At 44.1% G+C, this 27,928-nt stretch overlaps 1 protein-coding gene across 5 annotated transcripts in view; it reads right to left on the bottom strand.

Moving 5' to 3' along the window:
• Positions 1–237: 237 nt before the first annotated feature.
• The window catches only part of LOC132380959 (specifically androgen-regulated gene protein-like), a 41,214-nt gene continuing 13,523 nt past the window's right edge, over positions 238–27,928 (bottom strand). For 3 of the 5 annotated variants that reach the window (XR_009507884.1, XR_009507885.1, XR_009507886.1), the window contains exons 2-5: positions 27,698–27,873; positions 13,767–13,938; positions 7,791–9,542; positions 238–7,103 (exon numbers count right to left, since the gene is read on the bottom strand). Coding sequence is in view for 1 of the 5 variants with exons in the window: in XM_059949987.1 (XP_059805970.1) it covers positions 8,296–9,542; positions 13,767–13,938; positions 27,698–27,766 (1,488 nt within the window). In the remaining 4 variants the exon portion in view is untranslated. Of the gene's footprint in view, positions 7,104–7,589; positions 9,543–13,766; positions 13,939–27,200; positions 27,286–27,697; positions 27,874–27,928 lie in introns of those variants that run through there. The other 2 variants (XR_009507887.1, XM_059949987.1) reach the window with 2 other exon arrangements.

Below are 27,928 nucleotides of genomic sequence, written 5' to 3'. Positions count from 1 at the left end.
AGATGCATCTGAGACCCAAACTACTCACCTCCCGTTTGTTCCTATCACCTCTGGCTGTTTAGCCAATGACAGTCATGTTGTTCTCACATTCTCAAATGTCCTCAGTAAACTGTGTTCAAGACTGTTCGACTGTTTAATACTATTCCCAGCACACAAGTGTGAAGGAGAACAAAGTAATTATTATTCTCCAGCCCGTGCAGCACCAACAAAAAAACCACAATAATAAAAAAAACAAGATTTAAATAAATATATATATTTATACACATAAAATAGCTTATATACATTAATACATACAGCCTGATATGGAAACACCAATGCACTTGTATGGGAAATGGCCCAATCCATCATTGATTAAAGCCCTTCCAACCATTGAGCATGTCTACACAGAGCGTTGTCCCAGGAAAGCAGTATCTATCATCAGGGATCCCCATCACCCAGGCCACGCTCTCTTCTTGCTGCTGCCATCAGGAAGAAGGTACAAGAGCCTCAGGACCCACACCACCAGATTCAGGAACAGTATTACCCTTCAACCATCAGGCTCTTGAACCAAAGGGGATAACTTCACTCGCCTTATCACTGAAGTGTTCCCACAACCTATGGACTCACTTCCAAGGAGTCTTCATCTCATGCTCTTGCTATTTATTGCTAGTTTATTTATTATTAATATTTTTTCTGTTCTCATCCACACACTTTGCTGTCTTCTGCACTCTGGTTGAATGCCCCAGTTGGACAGTCTTTCATTATTCTGTTATGGTTATTATTCTATAGATTTATAGACTACGTCCACAAGAAAATGAATCTCAGGGTTGTATATGATGACATATATGCTCTTTGATAATAAATTTACTTTGAATGTCCATAAAGTGATGCTAGGCTTTGGTCATACAAAAAGTGATTGACAGGACATGATAAGGTAATGGCGTTGAGGCCGGTGGAGGTAATTTACTGCTTGCGGAGGGTAAGTTTTTTTGAGCCTGGTAGTGGATGCTACGTAGCCTCTGGGACAACTAGTCCACGACCATAGCAGTTGGTGTCAAAAGCGTAGTGACATTCGCGAGATGCCTCTCCCCCCCCCCCCCCCCGGCATGTCCTCAGACTGTTGGTCGTGGACACAAACTGGTGCATTTCTCTGTATGCGTCGATTCTCGATATACTTGTGACAAATAAAGCTAATCTTTATCAAACTCCTCACCCTTCCTCCAATGGGAGCAGACAATCTCTGAAGGGTATTGATAAAGGCTGGAGTCACCCGTCTTGTAAAAGCACTGCCCAGTAGGAAGTCGCAAACTACTTCCATAGAAAACTTTGCCAAGAACAACCATGGTTAAGGAAAGCCCACGATCGCCCACGTGATACAACATGGCACATAACGTACAAACAAACAAAGGTGTGTCACGTCAATGACCAACAGTGTAAGGATGTGGGCGACAGCCCACAAGTGTCACCACACTTTTGGTGCCAACGTAGCATGCCCGCAGCTCCAGCCTGTGGATCTTTGGACTGTGGGAAGAATATCAACAGTCACAGGGGGAATAAACAAACTCCTAACAGACAGCAGCAGGAATTGAACCCCCACTGACGCCATAAAGCATTACTCTAGCCACTAGTACTTTAATTAGAAGAAAATCAGTTAATAATCTATCTGAAGCTTTTAAAATGCATCAGATTATCAGTAAAATTTATGAGGGTTGGAAGAGAGCTGCCGCTTTGTTGGTCTGGTCTCAGGGGTAGGGTGGTGCCCACCCAGAGGGCTTTTCTTATCGCAGAGCTCCCTCCACCTCACAGAATGCCCGCTGTGTACGGGGCACAGATGCACCAGAACAGGTGGCTACTGAGCCCAAGAATAAACAGCGTCCAGAACCAATCAGCCCAGAGAGTTTCCCAGCCCACACAAATGAGATAACCCCACGTTCCTCTCAGTGACGAGCACGTGGAAAACCCAAACACCATTTGCCTATAGATTTAAAATGTGAACAAAAGCCTTGCCTTGAATGGGAAATGAGAGGGTGCCAGGTTAGTTACCGCCTTATTGTTCACAGATTGTAGCTCCGTTCTTGTTTAATGCCAACAGGCAGTATTTACATTACTCATAACCAAACACACAAGGAAACACTGAGAGGGAAAATCGAATTTATAAAAGGCTCTGACACCTTCAACATGAGTGAGGAAGAAATTAGCCAATTAAACTTTCAATGATAATGGGGAACAGGTTCAAAAGTTCAAAGTAAGTTTGAAATTTGAATTGCTTTTTCCACTAAGGTTGGGTGGGACTACAACCAGAGATCCTGGGTTAAAGGTGAAAGGTGAGAAATTTAAGGGCAACATGAGGGGAAATGTCATCAGTCAGGGGGTGGTGGGAATGAGGAATGAGCTGCCAGAACAAGTGGTGCATGGAGCTTGATTTCATGCTGAAGAGACGTTTGGATAGGTACATGATATGGTCCTGCGGCAGGTCGATGGGAGTAGGCAGTTTAAATGGCTTTGGCATGGACTAGATGGGCTGAAGGGCCTGTTTATGTGCTGGACTTCTCTATGACTCTGTGTTTGTGCATATATCTCAGCATACACTAGTCAGAGGTTGGGCATCTGAAAGACCATCCCCAACACTAGGCAGCCTGGGACCAGACAGATGTGCTCAGGAATTGGAGCAAAGGTTTTCGGCGCTTACCCTCTCAATATCCTCCCATTTATTGTGTATTTGTTGCACACCCACACACTTGTGGATTATAATCCATCACCAAGCCTCTGTCTGACTGAACAGACCCATGTCCTCTAGTCTGAAACATTCCTTCTCACTCTCTACCACATCATTAATGCTTGTGTCATCATCATGTGCAAATTCTATCATGCCCAACTTTTAATGTTTTAATGAATATAACATTATTTTAAATGTTATTTTGAATATAACATTATATTTGAATACAACATTAAATCCCAACTATTAATATCACAAAGAACAAGAAGCGTGTGGAATCTCTAATAGTGACCCTGGAATTTATCCATTTTTGTGCAGGTTTGCATCACAGCAGTTTGTTCATCTAGGGGGTATGATTCTTGCTTTGGGGTGCAAGAGGAAGAAGATGTTCAAATTCCAGACCAGTCCTCCTTTTATTGTGAGCAGCTTTGAGAAAGGATGTGGCAGCATTGGAGAGAGTTCAGTGAAGATTGACAACAGGGCTCCCAACCTAGGGAGCATGGACTCTGTGCAATGGTATTGGTCCCTGGCATAGAAAAGGTTGGGAACCCCTGGTAAATAAGAAAGATTCCTGGAATGAAGGACTAAACATATGAGTTGCATTTGAAGGCTCTGGGTCAGTAGTCACTGCAGAACAAAGTGGGATCTCAATGAAACCTATCAAATATTGAAACGCCTAGATAGAGAGCATATTTCCAATAGCGACCAGAAGGCACAGCCTCAGAATAAAAGGACTCCCCTTTAGGACAGAGATGAGAACCAGAGGGTGGTGATTCTGTGGAATTCGTTGCCACAGACAGCTGTGGAGGCTGTCATTGGGTATATTTAAAATGCAGGCTAATAGATTCTTGATCAGTAAGGACATCAAAGATTACAGGGAGAAGGCAGAAGAATGGGGTTGAGAGAGATAATAAATCAGCCATGATCAAATAGTGGAGCAGACCTGATGGGCTGAGTGGTCTAATTCTGCTCCCGTGTCTTATGGTCACAGAGCTCTGACAGATATTTCAACTTTATACGACTCTAACCAAGCTTTACCCAAGAGAATGCTGCCTTAACTTCAGGATCTCTGCTGAGATATTGTATAAACAAAACTCACATGATGTTAGTTTACCTAAAAATAAATGCGCTGCTAGCACTGTTTCACTCTGAACAAACTCCCAATCTCCCAGTGTTGGGGGATACTCCTGCTCCACGTCCAATAGGTACAGCTTTGGGTGACAAGGTGGAAAAACATCTCAATGTAGGAGGTGTAAGGCACTCTTTCCCCCCACTAGCCTGCAGGTTGCTTTGGGCAAATTGCCTGCTTGGCAGACAATCTCTGAGGAGATTTGATAATGGTTGGGGTCACCCGTCTTGTAAACACACTGCCCAGAAGGCGGCAGTGGTAAACCACTCTTGTAGAAAAATTTGCCAAGAACAATCATAGTCATGGAAAGACCTTGATCACGTACATCATACGACATGGCACATAATGATGATGACTGTTTGGCAGTAAGGTTCCCCATGGGGGGGCACCAACTCAGCTAACGTGGGGGCTTGGAGCAGAAGTGTAAAACCCCAGCAACTTGGTCGTCACACCTCATTGGATAAATACTCAGACCAATGCACACACACACAAAATGCTGGAGGAACTCTGCAGGCCAGTCAGCATTCATGGAAATGAACAAACAGTCGATGTTTTGGGCTGAAACCATTTTTCAGGACTGGAAAGGAAGGGGGAAGATGCCAGAATAAAAAGGTGGGGGGGGGGGCAGAACAGAAGGAGGAGATGGGTGAAGCAAAGTGGTTTAAAAAGGAAAAGGAAAGGGGCTGGAGATGAAGGAATCTGAGAGTGGACCACGGGAGAAAGGGAAGGAGGAGGGGCACCATGGGGAGAAAAGACACACTCTACAAGGGTATTTTTGAGCATTGAGATGTTTGTGAGATAATGTAGAAATGCAACCATTCTGAAGCATTGACAAGGAACATGGCAAATTTTGCACTGCACTGATAAGAATGGGAGCGGAAGAAGATGGGTGAAGCCAAGGTAAAGAGCTGGAGATGAAGGAATCTGATAGGAGAGGAGAGTGGCCTGTTGGAGAAAGGGAAGGAGGAGGGGCAGAGTGAGGTGACAGGCAGCTGAGAAGATGTAAGGGGCCAGAGTGGGGAGTACAAGAAGAGGGGAGTGGGAGGAACAATTTGTTTTAGTGGAAGGAGACTCTATATTCATGTCATCAGATTGGAGGGTTTGCAGAAGAAATATTAAGTATTGCTCCTTTACCCCAAGGGTGGCCTCATTGTGGACAGGTTGGAACGGGAATGGGAATGAGAATTAAAATGTCGGGCCATCAGGCCATTCCGCTTTTGGGAGATGAAGCAGCAGTGGTTATTGTGCCATCAGTTTGGAGGCTACCCAGGTAGAATCATTTTCACACCATCAGACTGATAACGATCAGCCTTCATATTGAATTTTTTTCAGCATCTGCTCATTGCAAGCAAGAGCAAAAGCTATTGTCCTCAAGAAAACGGTGGGGAGCTGCCTTCTCAAACCGAGTCCTTCCAGTGAAGGTGCTCACAGTGAATAGGAGTGTTCTAGGATCCAGACCCAAAGACAGCTCAAAGGGGAAATCAGGGTACGATGGTGGTCTCCACGCTCATGATAGAGGTCTGAGGCTTGGGAGTGCAGCTAAGTCAGTCCAGGTAAAATAAGATAAGCTTGATTTGTCACATGTGCACCACAGCACACAGTGAAATGCATCATTTGTGTCAATGGCCAACACAGTCTGATGATGTGCTGGGGGCCAACAAGAAGTTCCACCAACACAGCATGCCCAGCACTTCCCACCCCCATACCGTAGGTCTTTGGACTGTGGGAGGAAACCAAAGCGATCGCGGGGAGAACATACAAACTCCTTACAGACAGACGTGGCAATTGAACTCTGGTTGTTGGCACTGTAAGGCGTTACGCCAACCGCTGCACTACTGCGCCACTCCGCGCAAGTACAATCTGAAACTGGTTCACATAGCAGCCACTATGTGCGAGTGTCGGAGGATCGGGAGGTCATTCGAGTGGCTGCAGAGTCCTGCATGGTGTTGAGTTTGAGAGACATCCAGGTAGGTGCGGGGCATTCCCTCTCGCTCCCAAAGTGCCTCTTGGGCCAGTGATTCGCTGCCCTGGGATACCCCGCTTCTGACCTACTTCTCAATAATACTTATGAATCCTTCCCCCAACACAAAATTTTACAGCTGAAGCTTCAGGCAGCTCTTCCTCACACAGCCAGCCTCTGCTGTTCACCCACCCTGCAGAAAGAAGCCAGCCACGAGAGCAGAAGTGAGTGCTGAAACACAGCCAGCTGGTATTGGCCGGTTCTGGCTGTAATTCAGCTTTCAGAGTTCCCTCTGCTCAGGCAGTGTGCAGTCAGCTTTGTTAAATATTCACTCAGGCCTCAAAACACCATGTATTGCCCAGAGAAAACAGCATTACATCAACGTACAACGGAAACATGGCTATTAAGAACAGAAACCAGAACAAGGAATAAAAAGAGAAAATAAACAGAAGATTTTCTGCAGATGTTGGAAATTAAAGGTAACACACACAAACTGCTGGAGGAATTTAGCAGATCAGGCAGCATCTATGAAGGGGAATAACTAGTCTATGTTTTGGGCTGAGACCATTCATCAGGACTGGGAAGGAAGGGCAGAAGCTAGAATAAATTGGGGGAGGAGAAGTGCAAGGTGACGGATGAGACCAGGCGAGTGGGAAGGCTGGTGGGTGGATGGGGGAAGGAGTGTGAAGTGAAATGCTGGGAGGCGAGAGGTGGAAGAGGGCTGGAAAAGGTTGTATCTAATTGGAGAGGAGAGTGGAACCTGTGAGATAGGGACCGAGGGGGGCAAGGAGCGGTAATGGGTGGGTGAGGAGAGAAGGTCAGAGGGGAGCCAGAACAGGAGACAGAAAAGAGAGAAAGGGGCGGGATTACTGAAAGTTCGAGAAACCAATATTCATGCCATCAGGTTGGGGGCTATCCAGAAAGAATACGAGGTGTTGCTCCTCCAACCTGAGTGTAGCCTCAATGTGGCATTTTATATGTAAATTATGTATTTTTGTTTATTTAAGTAATTACAGGTTATAGGCAAACATACATTAACTGCTTATGTCATCACACTAACACCTTGTATGGGGGTTCCACATTTAAAGTAAACTCCCAATAGCTTCTTTGAATTAGTTTACTGCTTTGAAGTTACAACACTTTAACAGTATCCAGTTCAGATGAAGGGTCTTGACATGACTGCTGAGTTCCTCCAACAGAGAAAGAGAGTGTGTGTGTTAGTTACTCCAGATTCCAGAGTCTGCAGTCACTCACCTCAGTGAAAAGAGAAGTAACTAGACCTTCCCCGGCAGTCAGGTTCAGACAACAGGCGAGGGAATCTGGAGAAATTACAGCAGACATTCCATTCACTCTGCTTCTAACGTTTATACAATTTTAACTGCTGATCATACTATAGGAAAAAGTTTATTAGAAATATAAACATGGTCTAAATCAATACACCGTTTTAAATATTCTCCAGATCAACACAAGCTCCAAATAGTTTTGTGACCAATCCAGAGGGTTAGTTAACAATTTTTTTTTAGTTCTTAACCTTGCCGTTTCTTTAGCACGCTTGCCTGTTTTTTAAAATGAGGCAGAGTTGCTAGCTCACCACTCAGCTCAGCGCGGGTGGAAGGAAGGAGCTGGCCAGATTCGAACCTGGGGTCACACGCAGATGCCACTACACCACCGGCAAGCTACAACTCAACATTCGCAGTGGGTATAGCTCTCAGTACAACCACAAAAGAGAACAATCGCCAAGACAGTCTAAATGGTCCGCCTTTTATAAAAAGGTCAATGACTAGAATTAAAAGCCAACTCTTAAATAGGTTTTTTGTGGTATGGATTTAAATATAAAACATTGTAAACTAAAGCTGATAGCATTACAATATAGGTTTAGCTTAAATTCCTTTACAAGATAACAATGTGTAGAAACAGCTGTTTAATTCCATGTATTAGTTAGATATTTAAAGTACAATTAAAACAGTATTTTTCAATAATTAAAATCCTGTTACATGGTCATATACCTGAAAGATCTAGGTTTCTTTCCCCTCTTTCGCTGCCTAACGTGCTTTAGTACTTTTAGAATTTTTGTTACTGTTTTATGAGTGTTCCCTTTTGCAAGTCTAGACAGAAGACATGACAAGAGAGCAAATTCTCTCCCAGTAGCAACATGATGGGGGACGTCCAGGCAGTGACTGACCACTCACAGCTTCCAGATGCACTGGTGGGGCAGCAGGAACGTGGCCACCCACACAAAAGCTCACCAGCAAGTCATGTACCAAAATGGTACTCCAGCAGCAGAACATCAAATTAAATCCAAGACAATTAAACTGCCATTTCATATCAGCATCATAAAACAACGGCCTTTCTGCTGCCAATCCTAAACTGGAGGCCTCCCAGTGTCCACTATGGCTTTTGCGGTGTGGCAATTAAACGCGTTATTCCTGTTGTATGTGGGCGACGTTCCTCCATTGCAATTGGTAGAGACCATGAAGTCCATAAATACCTGGTACACCCCAAGACAGTGGGTTACTCTTTCAGAAGACCAAGTTTTTTCAAAGCCTCTTTGTGGTCCTTGTTGGTGGGCCCTGGTGGGACCGCTTGTACGCTCAGTCCCTTGGGCGGAGATTTGGCCGAGATGTGCCGTATTCTTATTGGGAAAAATTTCCCAGATGGCTTCTCAGATGGCACCTTATCCAGAGGGGCTCCATGCCGGGCAGACAGATCGTTCTCTGAGCAGATCGACATGGGCCTTGGTTTAGAGACATTTTTCTGACCCGGAACACCGGCAGTGCCAACGACGGAGCCAGCCCGCGTCAGGTCAGGGTACGGATTCACCTGGTTATCACCTGATGCACCAAACCGCTTCAGGCTGCTGGATTTACCGGAGCCCAGTGGCCAGTGTGGTAAGCTGACATTCCTCACGTGGCCTTCATTTAAATTTGTGGATCTTTTGACAGTGGGCAATGTCTTGCTGGTGCCAGCGCTCAGGGCAGTGTTGGATGGCATCAGATGTGGGCTGGGTAGAATGCTCTCATTGGAGGCACTAAACCTCTTCAAGTTGTTTGATTTGGCAGCTGGCAGCTGCCAGTGTAGCCTTTTCCCATTATCTGGGCCCTTGCTTGGTTTCTCAGCTGCCAGCCTCATGCCAGGACCCGCAGCGCTGGCAACTGGGTGGCTGGTATCAACATGCAGACCTCTCGGACTGTGATGCTTGCTTTGCATCACATCTGTCTCGGGGTGACTGCCTTTCTCCCCGCCGTCCCTAGTGCCCAACTGACCATTGGCTGCTCTCACGAAATCCGAATGGCCCCACTTCCAGCCTCCTGTATCCGATAGCAACCCCAGTTTGGCCAAAGCCTCCATCCGGATCTGCTGCGCCTCGCCCTCATTGACACCGTCCTTAGACGCCCCATTGTTTCGCTGAGCATCTTTTGGACCTTTCAGAGGACCCGGAGGATGCAGCCCAGGATCACTTCTCTTGAAGCTTTTCAGTATGATGTTGGGGGGAAGTTTCCCAGGTTTCGGAGCAGTCGGAGGGCCCAACTTCACCTTGTCATTCCTGGATTCCACCGGCAGATGAACTGGTGTCGGGAGGGACCTTTGCCAAATTTCTTCAGTGCTGGTCTCCAGACCAAGGCTGTCACCACTAGGCTCCAAGCTGTACTTGGGAAGTGAATTCAATCCAGAATTTCCCTCTTCCACCTGTGGGGACGGTGAATTGCTGCTATCCTCGTGGAACGGTGAAACTGCCGGTGGAAATTTTCCAGCAGCCTCTGTTCAGGAACAAACAAGATTGTTAGAAATGCTCCAATAATTACAGATTGTGAATTAAAATTCATCAAGTCCAAGTTTAATTATCATTCAACTGTACATGAATACAACCAATCAAAACAGCAAAACAATTCAAAAGCACACGGATCCTAATGTAACCTCTGAAAAGTAATTATCATCAAGCCTCGTCACACGCTAATTATACACTCAGTGGCCACTTTATTAGGTAACCCCTGTACCTAATAAAGTGGCCACTGAGTCTATGTTTGTGGTCTTCTGCTGTTGTAGCCCGTCCACCTCAAGGTTCAACATGTTGTGCATTCAGAGATGCTCTTCTGCACGCCACTGTTGTAACGCATGGTTACTTGAGTTACTGTCGGCTTGAACCAGTCTGTCCATTCTCCTCGGACCTCTCGCATTAACAAAGTGCCTTCACCCGCAGAACTGCCGCTCACCGGATTTTTTTTTTGTTTTTTGCACCATTCGCTGTAAACTCCGGTGACTGTTGTGTGTGAAAATCCCAGGAGATTTGCTGGTTCTGAGATACTCAAACCACCCCATCTGGCACCAACAGTCATTCTCCAGTCATCATCACTTAGATCAAGTCACTTCCTTCCTCATTCTGATGTTTGGTCTGAGCAACAACTGAACCTCTTGAGCTTGCCTGCATGCTTTTCTGCATTGAGTTGCTGCCACACCATTGGTTGCCTGGGTATTTGTATTAACAAGCAGGCATAGAGGTGTTCCTAATAAAGTGGCCACTCAGTGTTGTTTGGACAATATTTTGGTTGTTTTTATTCACGTACATTCTATCAAATGATTCCGTAAGATAACAAGTAGGATTATAAAAAAACAAGATGTAATACAATTCACCTACAATTGACAGCACAGCCCTTTATAAGCAAACATGCAGTGGAGTGATGTTGACAAATGAAGATGAACCTGTTTTAAAGTATTCTGAATACTTTCAGTCATTGCTTCAGACACTGGAATTGAGATCACCTGCTGAATTATTCAAACCTCAATGGCCTTGCACCTTATTGTTTGCCTACAGCGCACTTTCCCTGTAACTTTCACACTTCATTCTGCTCTTGTACGTTTTCCTTTGTACTAACGCAGTGAGAATGAACGGCATACAGGCTTTTCCTCTGTACCTCGATATAATCCTCCAAGAGGACCACAACCTTGTCGGAGGGCTTGCTTGCCTCAATGACCCACCATGGTGGCTGGAGTCAGGGCTTTATGCTTTGGTAGGGTGACCCATACCAAACAGGTCAAAGGGTAGAGGTCAGAGTGGTCCACTGATGCTCTGGGTTTGGGGGTTCAGCTCAGGTTGACCCTGACTGGTCAAACAAAACAACAAAGAAGAATCCTTCTTTATCTGTGTGCAACAGTATCTTCTTCTTCAGCTGTCCATCAATTTTTGATGATAACTGAGGCCTGGGCAAGGTTGTATGGAACACCGGTAGTTGCCCATGCTGCAAGTCTTCCCTCTCCACACCACCGATGTTGTTCAAGGGAAGGGCAAGAGCCGATACAGCTTGGCACCAGCATCGTGGTAGAGCCATGTGTGGTTAAGTGCCTTGCTCAAGGATACAACACACTGCCTCAGCTGAGGGTGAACTAGCAACCTTCAGATCACTAGACTGATGCCTTAACCACCTGGTCATGCAACAGCATGGGCAATCAGAGATAGAGGACCTTCATTGGTGCCCTAAATGCACCTGCATAACAAGCAGTAAGTGGCAATAATAAACCAATTTACCTATTAGTCTGTTATACTGCATGGCTCTTCTGCCCAACTCATACGCTGACCACAGCATCCTCCCAGTTAGGCAGTTGCCCACATTTGGCACATAACCCTCCAAGTCCCTCCCCTCCTTATACCTATCTATATGCCACTTAAGCTTGCAATTCCTACCAGCCTCAATCACTTCCTCTGGCAGCTCATTCCAGGTACTCACCTCTGTGTAAAGTAGTTAACTCGCAGGTCTCTTTTGAATTTCACCCCTCCTACCTGGTGCCTGTGCCTTCAAGCTTTGGAATCTCCAGCCCTGGGGAAAAGACTGACTGCCCACTTTGTCCACAGCCCCCCGTGATGTCAGTCCTCATTCTCCTGAGCTCCAGGGAGTAAAGACCTAGTAAGGCTAACCCAGTACACAGGCCTCACCAATGACTCATAAGCTGCAATATAATGCCCCCCAGGTTTCAAACTCAGTTCCCTGACTGACGAAGGCCAGCATGCTAAATGACTTCTTCACCACCTTGTCCAGAAAACTTCAATTATTTCTCCTACTTCATTCCCCAAGAGGAACAGTTACGCTCTTATCCCTGTTCAATGCAACTCACCAGCAGAGAGCTTCTGATTTAACAATCTACAAACATCAGGAATAACTTGAACAAAACTATTCCTTATTTCAATTTACCTTTTGTTTTGCCAAAGTTATTAATTGTACAATTTCTCTATATTTCTATTATATCATTTTGTTGCTGTTCCTCTCTGCACCTTGCAGTGCATGAGGCAGCAACCTTGGCATTACTTTAGCATTTCTGTCTGTGTTTTTTACGAGGCCGAGTTGCCAGGTCGATGCTCAACCCAAAAGAGATGGGAAGTGTGCAAGGAGTGGGCTGGATTTGAACCCAGGACCGCTTGCCTCCAAGTTTGGTGTGGATGCCACTATACCACCGGCTGGCCAATAATATAAAACACTATTCTATAATAATGGCAGGTTATGGGGAGATGGCAGAGGAATGGGGTTGAGGGGGAAAATAAATCAGCCACGATCATATAGCAGAGCAGACTCGATGGACCAAATGGTCTAATTTTGCTCCTATATCTTATGGTCATTTAATAGTTAGGGAACTCCTATTTAGCACAGTGCCTGAGATCCATTATTGCCATTCATTCTTTTGCGTTGAAAGTGTTCACCAGTGAAAATTCACACTGTTAGTTAACCTGAAATAAGGTCATCTTCAGAAGCACAACAAAAAAAAACACCATCAACGATCGTGACCAGGACAGTGAGAGGGCTCTGAATGGAAACGTTGGTCAATCGTGTTTGGGGAAGAAAAGGTCAGGGAGTGGGTCACTGAGAAATGAATTATTTTACAGGCACACAACTTCCCTTTGCATCAGGGAGGACTGATTCCCCAAGGCACTGAGGAAATCGAACAGCCCGCTGATTTCTCCAGTGCTCAGGTGTTTATAGTAGGAAAGCTCTACCTTGTGGCCAAACAACCAAACCCAGCCACCGTCTCACTGCCGTCATGAACCGGGTTGGACACTTCCAACCAATGTAGCAACTTGCAGAAGAGCTCCACTGATTGAAAGGGCCTTGACCCAAAATCCTGTTCCTCCCCCTCCACAGATGATGCCTGACCTGTTGAGTTCCTTCAGCATTTTGTATGGGTTACAGAGGAGCACCCAAGTTTATCGTCTCCAATTACTACCATCAGTGAGGAGGTATAGGAGCCAGAAGGCCCACACTCAGTGCTTCAGGAACAGCTTTTTCCCCTCTGCCATCAGACTCCCGAATAGTCCATGAACACGACCTCACTGGTTTTGCTCTCTTTTTGCGTGACTTGTATAATTTTTTTAATATATACACTCCATAGCCTGCTCATTAATGAAAATATCCAATCAGCCAATCATGTGGCAGCAACACAATATATAAAAGCATGCAGCCATGGTCAAGAGGTTCAGTTGTTGTTCAGATCAAACATCAGAATGGGGAAGAAAAGTGATCTAAGTGACTTTGACCATGGTGCCAGACGGGGTGGTTTGAGTATCTCAGAAACTGCTTGATACTTTCTCCTGGACCTTTCATGCACAACTGTCTCTAGGGTTTACAAAGAATGGTCAAAGAAACAAAAAAAATCCTGTGAGTGGCAGTTCTGTGAGCAAAAATGGCCTGTTAATGAGAGAGGTCAGAGGAGAATAACCAGACTGGTTCAACCTGATAGGAAGGCGACAGTAACTCAAATAACCATGTGTTACAACCATACACAGACGAGCAGCTCTGAAGGCACAACGTGTTGGATCTTGAAGTGGATGGGCTACAGCAGCAGGGGACTACACGGGGCTCCCTTCCGTTACCAAAGTGGCTACTGACTGGATTTCTTATTATCATCTATATTATACTTCATGTACTGCTGCCACAAAAGAACAAGCTTCACATCACGTCAGTGATAATAAACCTGACTCTGATCTCCAAGCAAAGCCTTACCTGCAGTTTGGAAATGCAGGTTTTCAGGACGAGGTGGGAGATGATTCCCGTTCTTAGCGGATACAGTTTCAGTTTCTTCCAATTCCTCCGCATAAAAGGAATCAATCGTCTCTTCAAAGAACATCAAACATTCCTTCTCTTCCACCGAAAGGTCATTCCAAGAATCATCGCTCTGTTAACAGAAAATGCAGACCTTTAGCTCACTGGCATGAGTCAAAGGAGGTAAAATTTATTTAGTTATTTAGTTATTGAGGTACAATGCGAAATAGGCCCCTCCAGCCCTACGAGACACATTGGCCAGCAATCCATAATTTAATCCCAGCCTAATTGTGGGACAATTTACAATGACAAATTAACCTACCAACTGCTATGTCTTTGACCACACAGCCACAGGGAGAAGGTGCAGACTCCTGACAGGCAGCAGCAGCAGGAATTGAACCCAGGTTGCCTGAACTGTAATGCATTGTGCCACCCCGGAATTCACCCAGATGGGCAATTGATGAGGCTTGAAATTTTGCAAGTCATAAATCAGAGAATCTTCCCCAGTCTGATCAAACTGGCTTAACACACAACCACCTCCCACACCACTCTGTAGACTCTGACTACACTTCCCACAGCCTCTGTAAAGCTACACTCATATGGGTACTGTGCAAAAGTCTTTTATATATAGCCCTAGTTGGATACATGTCTGTAAGACTTTTGTACAGTACGGTCAACAAAGACCCCACCCATCCCAGACAGTCTCTCATAGAAACATAGAAAATCTACAGCACAATACAGGCTCTTTGGCCCACAAAGTTGTCCCTAACTTAGAACTACCTAGGCTTCCTCATAGCCCTCTATTTTTCTAAGCTTCTGGTATCCATCCAGGAGTGTCTTAAAAGACCCTTTCACTTCCACCTTCACCACTGCTGCCGGCAGCCCATTCCACGCACTCACCACTCTCTACGTAAAAAACCTACCCCTGACATCTCCTCTGTACCTACTTCCAAGCACCTTAAAACTATGCCCTCTCGTGCTAGCCATTTCAGCACTGGGGAAAAGCCTCTGACTATCCACACGATCAAAGCCTCTCATCATCTTGTACTCCTCTATCAGGTCACCTCTCATCCTCCAACACTCTAAGGAGAAAAGACCGAGTTCACTCAACCTATTCTCATAAGGCACGCTCCCCAATCCAGGCAACATCCTTGTAAATCTCCTCTGCACTATTTCTATGGTTTCCACATCCTTCCTGTAGTGAGGCAACTAGAACTGAGCACAGTACTCCAAGTGGGGTCTGACCAGGGTCCTATAAAGCTCCAACATTACCTCTCAGTTCTAAAACTCAATCCCACGATTGATGAAAGCCAATGCACCATATGCCTTCTTAACTACAGAGTCAATCTGCGAAGCAGCTTTGAGTGTCCTATGGACTTTGATCCTCCACACTGCCAAGAGTCTTGCCATTAATGCTATATTCTCCCATCATATTTGACATATCTTTGCCCCTCTTTAACTGGGCCTGCAAGCAGATACCACCAGGTGCAAGGACAGCTTCTACCCTGCTGTTAGAAAATTACTAAATGGTGCCCTGTGCTATAGGGTACCCACCTTATAGTGCATCTGCACTGCACTTTGCATAACTGTGACACTTTATTCCGCATTGAGTTGTTGATTTTCCTTCTACTGTGTCAGAGAACTGCTGCATTAAATTGATGTAGATGAAGGGAAGACAAACAAGTTTGTCCACAGTACTTTGGTACACGTGACAGTAATAAACCAACTGACCCACCTCTGAATAACCTGCCTGAGCCATCACTCAGACTTAAATATTCCCCCTCAGCACAAAAGTTGAGCAGAACTCAGATTTTTACTTATTGAGATACAGCACAGAATAGAACCTTCTGATTCTTCGAGTCTCATGGCCCAGAAACCCCCGATTTAACCCTAGCCTAATCACGGGACAACTTACAATGACCAATTAACCTACCAAATGGTAGGTCTTTGGAGTATGGGAGGAAATGCACGCGAGAACATACAAACGCAGGGAGAACATCCAAGCTGGAATTGAACTCGGGTCGCTGGTACAGTACTATAAAATGTTGTGCTAACCACTATGTTACCATGTCTCCCCTGTATCCAACTTTACCCTTTGCAATTGAAATGATTCTTAAATCCCTTTCCTGCTCTTTGTTTCACTGGCCTCAGTCCCTTCAAACAAGTGGGCAAACTGAAATGCCTCCCACTCACCTCTCTGAACTATGTCCAGTTTATCAACGCCAGCAACACAAAGTCCACCCCTTACGATGGCAAGAATAACAATATGCCCACAAATCAGAAGAGAACGGAGAACCATATTCATATAGATAATATTCATGGACTAGCACAGCAGCTAAGAGGTCACTTTGTCTATCTAGTGTGCACTTCCCTTTTAAAGTGAGATCACAGCAGCCCCCTTCCTCCAAGGACTGATCTCAACCCCTGTCATTTCTGATTAACTTGACTCTGAAAACTCATACTTGTGCACAAATAAAACATGATTCAAGAACAAGAACAGCTCAGCGCCAGAACCAAAATGTTCTGAAGTTTGAACAAAGAAATGGCTTTTTAAAAAAAATACAGATATTCACTTGTTAAATACAGGTATTGACTAATTGGTAACTTTGTGAAAGTTCATATTCCTTACTTGCACGATCAATCACACATTAGTAATACCAGTACAAATAGCCAACAGAATATAAACGTTAGAGGCCAATAATACTTCAGTACAGTAACTGACCCAGGAATCCTTTGTTTGCATCCTTATTTTGTTTTGGTGTGACAAATGGCTCCGTTCCCCTGCTGTGCAAAGGGAATCTATGGTTCTTCAAAGACAGCACACTATCTGTAAGCTATCCTTGCGTGGACATTGTCTTAACCCTTGCCTTGCTGCAACTTCCACAAAGGAGTCCAGATGCCGTTAGAGTGCACAGAGCAGCGGATAGCAGTTTCAACCAAACTCTAGCTCTTTGAAACAACAGATGTCCATTGCCAAAACCAGACGACTTCCACATTATTTTAATACATTGTCATTTCTGAAATGTGGTAAACAAGGTTAAAAAATTGTATCAATCTGGGAATTCCAGTCAATGCTTCCAGGGAACTAGTTTTACATTAGTTCCAAGTCTATTTCTACAGCTCCCTGAAATTTGCACATGTAGGGTGGATAAAGCAGACATCGTGCGTTAAGTACAAAGCAAAAAGTTGGGAAGTCGTGTTGCAGTTTTGTAAGACTTTGGTTGGGCTAGATTTGGAGTATCAGCTGCGGCTCCGCTCTGCACATTACAGAAAAAATGCGGAGGATTTGGAGAGGGTTCAGAAGATGTTTAACCGTATGTTGTCTGGATTGAAGGGCATGGACTACAAGAAGAGGTTGAACACCTTGAGTTGTTCCTCTGGAGTGGAGCGCAGGGGGTGGGAGGACAGGGTTGACCTGTATGCTTCAATGTACATATGATAAGTATACGAATCTGGAAGTTTAGTTATGGAGATGGGGATGGAAGGAGTGTGCAGGAATTGGTGAGCTTCAATTACAAAGAGTAATAGTCCCTACAGTCCCTACCAGTAACAGCAGGTTTGACTTAAAAAGGCCAGTACTCCAGTTTCAATCCTTCTACAGGAACTGGGAATGGCCACACTCTAAAAAGCCTGTTCCACTATTTGTGGCTGATCTGCAGTTTAAATACATCTTGATTTCATATCCCTTACCACTCTCACATCAAAAATAAATTCAGAGATTTTGCAGTTTGCAAGTCTTTTGGCAACAGTAACACTCAAAATGCTAGAGGAACTCAGGCAGCGCCTATGGAATAAACAGTCGATGTTTATGTTCAGGCCAAGACCCCTCATCAGAATGGAGGGTTTATTCCCCTCCATAGACGTTACTTGACCTGCTGAGATCCTCCAGTATTTTTGTGTGTGTTGCTCTGGATTGCCAGCATCTCAAAATTCAAGATTGTTTATTGTTATTCTTTAGTACACGAGAACACAATTTTACTTTGGATCCGATCCAGCATGAGGGAAAAAAACATAATAACCACAACAAACTCGAGAAAATCTGCAGATGCTGGAAGTCTAGAGCAACACACACAAAATGTGGGAGGAACTCAGCAGTTCAGGCAGCATCTCTGGAAAAGAGCAAAGGGCGGAGGCCCTTCTTTGGGACAATAAGCATAAAGAACTCAATTAAAAAAAACAGAATCCCCTGTGTTTATATTTCTTAGACATTTTTATTATTCCTTGGTATCTCTGGGAAAGAGCAACACTAGACTGTTACAACATTCCAGATGGTTCCTTTGGTCACCCCAAACGCCGACTCCATTTCTTTGTCCCCACCCTGGGAACAACAAGTTCTTCAGTCAGACCATCCCTTATCTCATACTTAATGAAATACCAACCTAACCAACAAGCTCGGTTAACAATGCCTCATATTGTTTGAGGATGTCGAGTGGCTTTGGAGATGCAGCAAGTCACCACCTGGATCTGGGGCCTCACCCACTGAGAATCTCTCGTTGCTATTGCTAGCATCTAGTTACATGAAGACAATTTTAAAATACAGATAAGCATGAAAGACTGACTCATAACAAGCCTATTCTTTCATTTTTTTCTCCCCCTCAAAGCAAAGTTCAGAGAAAATGTACTATTTAAGTATACACTGTACATGTCCCATATACTACCCTGAGATTCACTTTCTTGCTGGCATTTGCAGGAAAATAAAGAAATACAATAATATTTTATGGAAAATTACAAACAAAGACTGACTAACAATGTGCAAAGGTGACAAACTGTGCAAATGAAAATACTGAAAATAAGATTTGTAATGAGTTCTTGAAAGTTGTTTGTAGAACCAGTTCACGGTAATGGTGAGTGAAGCTATTCACGCCAGTTCAGGAGCCTGATGGCTGTGGGGTAATAACTGTTCCTGAACCTGGTGGTGAGTGAAGTTATCCATTCTGGTTCAGGATCCTGATGGCTGTAGGGTAATAACTGTTCCTGAACCTGGTGGTGAGTGAAGTTATCCACACTGGTTCAGGACCCTGATGGCTGTAGGGTAATAATTGTTCCTGAATCTGGTGGTGTGGGGCCTGAGGCTCATTGTGGTGAGTGAAGCTATCTATTCTGGTTCAGGACCCTGATGGCTGTGGGGTAATAACTGTTCCTGAACCTGGTGCTGTGGGACCTGAGGCTCCTGTACCCTCCTGCCAGTGGTAGTAGTGAGAAGAGAGCATGGCCTTGATAAAGGTCCTCGATAATGGATACTGCTTTCCTGTAGGAGAGCTTCATGTAGATATGCTCAGTGGTGGGGAGGACTTTGTCTGAGATGGGCTGGGCTGCAACCACCACCTTCTGTAGCCTTTCCCATTCCCGAATATTGGTGTTTCCATACCGGACCATGATGCACTGAGTCAGGATACACTCCACTGTGCATCTACAGAAGCCTGTCAAAGTTTTTGGTGACATGGCAAATCTCTGCAAACCTCAAAAAAGTAGGGGGTGCTTCTTTGTCACTCAGTTTTTCTTACACGCTCCAGAATACTTCATATTCTATACAATACCACAATAATTAGACTGCAATTTTCAGACTACTACTTGAATTTTCCAGAATTCTTCACAGGATTTCTGCAACAGGTACAGTATACTTGCTGTTTGTTATAAAAGCCAGCACCAATTTGATCAAACCAATACTCTTCTCTTGGCTACAAATCAGTGAAATGTTTTCCACCAGGATTGGGAATCAGCAAATGGACTGGAGTGGTCTTCATTGATTACAGTGTCCTCCACCACAAACAGGTTATAATCCATTATCCACCCACATAAGTAGCTTGACACCCCATCCTCAACTGTTCAGACTGATCTCGCCCTCTCTTCAAGTGCTTCCACCCCCCTCAAACAACGCCAACCAACCTCTCACCTCATGGATCGAAGATTGGTGAGTTTCAGTAGTAGAGTCTGGAGAAGCAACTGACTGTTTATTCTCCCCCAAAGATGGCATCTGACCTGCCCATTTCCTCCAGCATTTTGTGTGTACTGCACCTCAGCCAGTGACCAATGAACCCATAGGAGATACCTAATGTGTCACTGACAGCACCAGAGGAACAGGTTCTTCCACATTCTCAGAATAGAGAGAAAAAGATCACTGTTTTCCAAAACAAGATATCTATTATGAAATATTTGGAAGTGCCGTCACAGCAGGAGATTGCAACAAGAGATTATGGGGAGCTGTGAATACAGCCTAGTCCATCAAGTAAATTTACCACACCTTCATTGAGTATTGTTACCACTTTCCAGCAGCTAATTTAAACAAAGCACCCCCTCACACCCTTCACAATCCCCTCTCCCCACCCCCATAAGGCAGAAGATTGAGAACGTTTACCATCGGAATCGGGTTTAATAGCACTGGCGTATGTGAATTATTTACTGTAATTCACAACCTTTTTCTCTCTATTATCATGTATTGCATCGTACTACTGCTGCGAAGTTAACTAAGTTCACAAGATATGCTGGTGATATACCATGTCATATTTTGCTTATAAGTATTAATCAGTTAAATTAAATAAGTACGGGTAGTGCAAAAAAATAGGAAATAAAAAGTAGTGAGGTAGTGTTCATGGGTTCAATGTCCATTCAGAAATTGGATGACAGAGATGAAGAAGCTGTTCCTGAATTTGAGTGGGTGCCTTTAGGCTCCTGTACCTGCTTCCTGATGGCAGCATGTCCTGGGTAATGGAGGTCTTTAATGACAGACACTGCCTTGCTGAGGCATTGCTTGTTGAAGGTGACCTGGATACCAGGCTCAAGGACAGCTATTATCCCACTATTATCAGACCCTAGAATGGATATCTTGTGAAAGAAAAACTCTTCATCTCCTCATCATGGCCCTTTCACATTGTCTACCTGTACCACACTTTCTTTGTATTAATACTATATTGTGGACTCTTGTTGTTTTTCATAACCACTGCAAGTTTTTTTTTTGCTTAACCCTCTCTTCTCATTGCCACCATCAGGAAGGTGGTTCAGGAGCCTTAGGACTCACACTGCCAGGTTATTACCCCTCAACCATTAGGCTCTTGAACCAGAGGCGATAATGTCACTCAATTTCACTTGCCCCATCACTGAAATGCTCCCACAACCAAAGATTCACTTCCAAGGACTCTTCAACTCATGCTCTTGATATTTATTGAATTGCTTGAATTTCCAGCATCTGCAGATTTCCTCATGTTCTCGATATTTATTAATTATTTTTATTATTTCTTTCTTTTTGCATTTGCTCAGTTTGGTGTCTTCTACACTTGGGTTGAACATCCTAGTTGGGCAGTCTTTCATTGATTCTGTTATGGTTATTATTCCATGAATTTATTATGTATGCCCACAAGAAGGTGAATCTCAGGGTTGTATATGGTGACATGTATGGACTTTGTTAATAAATTTACTTTGATGTACTTGTACATGGCCATCTGACGTCACCTTTCTGAAAGGTCTGTGAATACTGCCTAATCATTTGTATTATTTATGTATATAATTTAAAGTGGTTTTACATATTTGCATTGCACTGCTGCAGCACGACGATTTTCACATCATCTGCGTCCATGATAATAATCTGATTCTGATGTTGTGAAACTCAGCAGGTCAGGCAGGATCTATGGAGGAGACGTTCCGGGCCGAGGCATTTCATCAGGAAAGGAAGGAGAGATGTCAGAGTAAGGTGAGTGAGGGGAGGAAGATGTACAAGGTGTCAGGTGATTGGTGAATTTTTTTTGGGGGGGGGAGAGGGATGAAGTCTATTGGTGAAAGATAAAGGGCTGGAGAAAGGTGAATCTGATTGGAGAGAACAGAAGACTATGGAAGGGGGAGGAGCCCCAGAGGGAAGTGATGGGCTGGTAAGGGGATAAGGTGAGAGAGAAAAATGGGATTGAGGTATGGTGAAGGAGAGAAGGGGGGCATTTACCAGACATTTGAGGAAATCAATGTTCATGCTATCAGGTTTTAGGCTACCCAGACAGAATACAAAGTGTTGCTCCTCCAACCTGAGTGTGGCATCATCCTGGCAGTAGAGGCGGCCATGGGTTGACAAGTCGGAATGGGAATGGGATGTAGAATTGAAATGGGTGGAGATCCTGCTTTTTGTGTCGGACAGAGTGAAAGCACTTGGTGAAGCTATCACCAACTCTCAAGGGGAATCGCAAGGTGGCCATTTCAATTCTTACTTCCACTCCCCCAACCTTCTTACTGATTTCTCCCGTTCCTTCCCAGTCCCGAAGAAGGCTCTTGGCCCAAAACATTAACTGTTTATTCATTTCTATAAATGTTGCATGACCTGCTGAGTTCCTTCAGCATTTTTTTGTGTTGCTTTGGATTGCCAGCATCTGCAGAATCTCATGTTTGTGATTCTGATCCGTCTGATTGGCCAGATTCAGATTTAATATCAATGGCGTATGTCATGAAATTCACTGTGTTACGGCAGCAGTAGATTGCAATGCACAAGAAAGCTGTAACTTACAGCAAGAAATATATAACTATTAACCAACAATTGTGTCATCAGCTAACTTATAGATGGAATTTGAGCTATGTCTAGCCACACAATCATAGGTGTAGAGAGAGAAAGGCAATGGGATAAACACACATCCTTGAGGTGCACCAGTGCCAATTGGCAGTGAGGAGATGTTATTTCTGATCTACAGTCCCGATGAGGAAGTTAGGATCCAGTTGCAAAGCCCCAGGTTTTGGAGCATGTTGCTCAATATTGAGGGTAAGATGGTGTTGAATGCTGAACTGTATTCAATGAACAGCAAGCTCAATGTAGGTATTGCTAATGTCCAGGTGATCCAATGACATGTGGAGAGCAGGTGAGATTGCATCTGCTGAGGATCTATTGTGGCGAAAGGCAAAAGGTAGTGGATGGTGGTCCTTGCTCAGGCAGGACTTGATTGTGGTGAGACAAGGTTCCTCCACTGTATCTCAGAAATGTCACAACTTTAAACCAATTGCCAATCCAGAACACGAATGTCTAGGGCAAAGTCAGAAATTCAAACACTGACTTGTTAATTTCAAGATCCATTCAGGAAGGAGAACTTCCATTTCACCCACATCTCTCTGCTAGCAGCCCCATTCAGGACCACTTTGCCATTCTCTTGTTTGAACCAATACAATATTTGCATTTAAAACTCCTTGCACACAGACTGATCTGTAACTGGACCTTGGACTTTTTGACCGAAAGTCCACAGTCAGTCCGTGTTGATTGAAACATCTCTAGCTCCATCACTCTGAGCACCAGCACTCCCCAGGACTGCCTTCAACCCACTGTTGATCACAGTGCTGACACATGACTACACTGCTGAATCCAGTACAAACGGAATCATCAAGTTCACTGATGACACAACAGTAGGTCGCCTCATCAACAGCGACAACAAGATGGCATATAGAGAGGAGGAGGAGCGGCTGGTAAAACAGTGCAAGCACAACAGTTTGAGTCTCAACGTGGACAAGACCAAAAAGATGATTGTGGACTTTAGGAAGGTGCAGTCTGATCATTCCTCACTGCACTGCACATTGTCTCCCCCTCTCACTCTCCCTCTGTTACTCACACACACGTTGTCTCCCTCTCTCTCTGTTAAACACACAGTCTCCCTCTGTTACACACACACATCGTCTCCCCCTCTCACTCTCCCTCTGTTACTCACAAACACATTGTCTCCCTCCCTCTGTTACACACACACACCCCCGTCTCCCTCTCTGTTACACACACGCACATTGCCTCCCTCTCTCACTCTCCCCTCTGCTGCACACACACTACTCCTCCATGGAGAGAATTAGGAGAACTAAGCTTCTGGGAGCATCCATAACAGACCATCTCACCTGGTCCCCGAACATCACCCCTTTGGACAGCAGCATCTCCACTTCCTGAGAAGATTGAAGCCACATCCCCTCCCCACATTTTAAGCTATTTTTACGGGAGCGCCATTGAGAGTTTACTGCGTCATCATCCGGTATGGGAATACAAGGCGCCTGCCAGCATGTCCCTACAAGGGGCTGCGAGCACTGTTGAGAGGATCTTCGGGGTCTCTCTTCTCGGAGATATTTATCAGGAGAGCTGAATACACAGAGCCCTTAGCACTATCAATGACCCCTCCCACCCATCCAACAATCTCTTTGACTCCCTACCATCAGGCAGGAGGTACCGTATCATTAGGACAAGAACTGTTAGGATGGAAACAGCTTCTTCCCTCAGATCACAAGACTACTGAACTCCCTGCCACCTCCAGCTCTCATCATGTACAAGCACCGGTAGTGTTACATGGTTTACTTTTAAAACTTGTATTGAATATGCACATTATTTGTTGTTGTAATGTTAATATGCATTGTGTGTGTGTGTGAATTATATGTACAATGCTCTGCACCTTGGTCCAGACTACGATTGTTTTGTTTGACAGTATACAGGTACAGTTGGATGATAATAAACTGAACTTGAACTTGGTGCACACAAGATGCTGGAGGAATTCAGCAGGTCAGGCAACATCCATAGAGAGGAATAGACAGTCAATATGTGCCGAGACCCTTTATTCCTCTCCACAGATGCTGCCCAATCTGCTGAGTTCCTCCAGCATTTTGTGTGTGTTGCTCTGGATTTCCAGCATCTGCAGAATCTTCCATGTTTATGATTTGCACCCAAGACCAAACTGTGCACAGATCTAACCAGAGGGGGAGGGGTCCTAAAGGGAACCAAACAGAGGAAATAAAACCACTGTGGTACTTTTGACTGATTCTCCCAGAATTGGGATTCATGATCTTGCACACTGATCAGAAAATAACACATAGTGTGAACATTTATTATCAAAGTATGTATAGTTTGATAACTTTGAGATTCCCCCTCCTTACAGGCAGCCACAAAACAAAGAAACCCAAACGAACCCATTAAAAAAGACCGTCATAAACCCAGTGTGCAGAAAAAAAAGCACGCAAACAATAAACACAAGCGAATAGCACTCTAAACTGAGGTCCACAAAGAGAGTCAAAGGAATTACCTAAGTGTAATCCAACACCAGGATGTCATTGTACCAGCTAAACAACTTAGATTCAGCTCAACATTCATGCATTCAGTGGTGGGTCCTGGATATTGCGTACGACTAATAGAGGTTTCACAATGCTAGAAATCTTATGTCATCGGAATTATAGTATTACCATACAAATTTCCTGTAATGCCTAAGAGTCACAAGTTAACAATGAAGAATTGGGTGTACCTCGTTGGATTTAATTCAGAAACACAGGACGAAGCTCGGTGGAAAACATTCTAACCGCTGCAGCGCACTACAGAGTCTCCAATGCAGAGGATCGCAGGAGGCTGCAGAGGATTGTAGACCGACTTTGATCAAGAGCCTTTATGCCAGGGGTTCCCGACCTGAAATATCAGCTGTCCATTTCCCTCCAGAGATGTTGCTTGAGCCAATGAGTTCCTCCAGCATTTTGCATGTTGCTCCATACTCCAGCAACTGGAATCTCTTACGGTTTCAGTTAATTGCCCATTAACCTATAGTGTTAATTCTACCATGCAGTTCCATTCAGAGCCCCAGGGACAGGTTTTAAATTTCAAACCATAATAACCTTTACAGATTGATGCTGCATTAAATAACAGTTTTATCTGGCACTGGGGAAGTGAGATTCCAATGACATTCAGAACCAACTTGAACTTCTCTGATTCAGAATAAATTATGCTTGTATTTCAGTGATGGACAGAATCAAGTTTATCATTGCTTTTAATGAGTGTAAATTTAATGTTTTGCAACAGCAGTACATTGAAAGCAGCAGTCCTGGGTTTGTTGGACTGTCTGTGTATGAGTGGGAGTGAGGAAGAGAAAGGGGTTTGTCTGGCTGTTGTACTTCAGTTGTTATTGTTGTTCTGCTGAACATGGTGGACGTGCAACGTTGGTGTCAGAATGTGTGGCGACCCTTGTAGGCTGCCCCAAGCGCATCCACAGGTTGTATTTGCTGTCCAGACTGCTATACAGTACAATCTCCAATCAGATGGAGGTTGCGAGGTACAGGAGCCTCAGGACTCACACTACCAGGTTCAGGAGCACTTATCACTCCTCAACCATCAGGCTCTTGAACCGGAGGGGACAATCTACATCACTTAACTGTTCCCACAACCTGTAGACTCACATTCAACGAGTCTTCATCTCACACTCTCGCTATCTATTGATTACTTGTTTTTTTCCCCTCTTTTATACTTGCTCAGTTTGCTTCCTTTTACACAGTGGTTGTCTGCCCTTTTGGGTGCAGTCTTTCACTGATTCTACCATGGTTCTTGGACCTACTGAGTATCCCCACAAGAAAACGAATTTCAGGGCTTTATATGGTGAAATATATGTACTTTGATAATAAATTTACTTTTGAGTTTTGAAGTCACTTCTCATCTTTTGTCTCTCCAAAGAGAAAAGCCCTAGCTTGCTCAACCTTTCCTCATAAGACACTGAACGTGCACAGCTTGTAGCCTTTTGAACCCTGATTGTCCACCCTGTTGGTGCAGCCTTTCATTGATTCTGTTATGGTCATTGAATTTGTCCGCAGGAAAATGACTCTCAGGGTTCTATGTGGTAACATATATGTACTTTGATAAAAAAAATTTATTTTGAACTTTGGACGGATAAAATTTGGTTTCAAGGTAGGTTTGTTTTTAAAGCAACACCCACAAAACAAACAATTTCACTGCATGTTTCAGTGTACTTGTGATGAATAAATCTCAATCTGAATTACAAAATAAATAATGTAAAAACAAGAACAGTACGCACATCCCTTGCATTTCTCCAAAAGTGGAAGCGCATTTACATTGAGGAACTAACTTAGTTTCACGCTGGCTGGGAGCTCACTAAGCCCATCTGTGCCACAAAGCTAGAATCAAAATCTGTGCAGCTGGACTAGGCAGAGGACACTTCAGGGAAGGAAAGGAGACAGAGGAAAAGCATTACAGACTGCCAGTAATGACTAGGCAGCCCTTATAGATTTCCTAACACCGGGTCCAGCACAGAGTTCAAAGCATTCAGCAAATGAATGGCTAGATATCACTGCACCCAGAGACATAGTTCAGCAATACAACAGGTTCAGATTACAGTCCAACGAAACTGATAGTGCAATTAAGCTTTCACAAAAACCAAATTGCTAATTAATTTCAGTGTAAGCCTTCATTAACCAAATACATGGTTTAAATTAATCAAATGCAAAAAGTTAAATGATTCAACCAAGTTAATATAACTAAGTCAACAATAGAGGAGATAAGTTATCATTAACATCTCACCCTTGGCTCAGCAAGTGCTCACAATGTTGTTGGTTCTGTCACTGTACTTATTATACCCCTTAATTATTCTTCAATGACTCCACATTAGTATCACCAGCTTATCAAGAAAAACATTTTTAATAACTAACTATAAACTCAAGAGATTCTGCAGATGCTGGAAATCCAGAGCAACACATACCCAATACTGGAGGAACTCAGCAGGTTGGGCAGCATCTATGGAAAAGAAGAGATGACATTTCAGACCAAGACCATTCATCAGGACTGAAAAGGAAATGGGAAGAAGCCAGAATAAGTATAGTTAATAACTCTTAATCTGCCTTCTTCCCCTTCCTTTCCAGTCCTGATGAAGGGACCCTGTCCAAAATGTTGACTGCTTATTCCTCTTCATAGATGCTGCCTGACCTGTTGAGTTCATCCAGCATTTTCCTTTTGTTGGTTTAAAAACTAACCTACCTTAAAAATAAACTACAGCCTTTGCATCTGACTGGAGATTGAACAGTAATATGCACAGCAACGCACGGAATTTATCCTTAAATGTTGAAAGGGTGCACCAGATGAATACCCCACTCAGTTCACCAACACGATTTATCTGCAAAGCTCCTCCCTCATAACACAAAACACTTACATAGCTGGAGTCATGGCTGGTTTCATTATCGTAGTTCCCGACATGACCGACACTGGCAATGGAATCCATGAGAGATGATCAGGTCGCAGGAAACTTACGGCATTGCACTAGGACCTTGTTATTGGGCTTGCTTGAAGGAGTCACATCAGGAAGAACCAAATAAAAACCAACTGTAGCTGTAAATCAGAAAAGTAATTAGCAAACAAGAAAGGATATATTTTTTAATATTAT

This window comes from Hypanus sabinus, chromosome 25 (genome assembly GCF_030144855.1).
Source record: "Hypanus sabinus isolate sHypSab1 chromosome 25, sHypSab1.hap1, whole genome shotgun sequence".
In the NCBI taxonomy this organism is placed as follows: Eukaryota; Metazoa; Chordata; class Chondrichthyes; order Myliobatiformes; family Dasyatidae; genus Hypanus; species Hypanus sabinus.
Note: the sequence above shows the minus strand (reverse complement) of the source record. Positions and strands in the feature narration are given on the sequence as shown.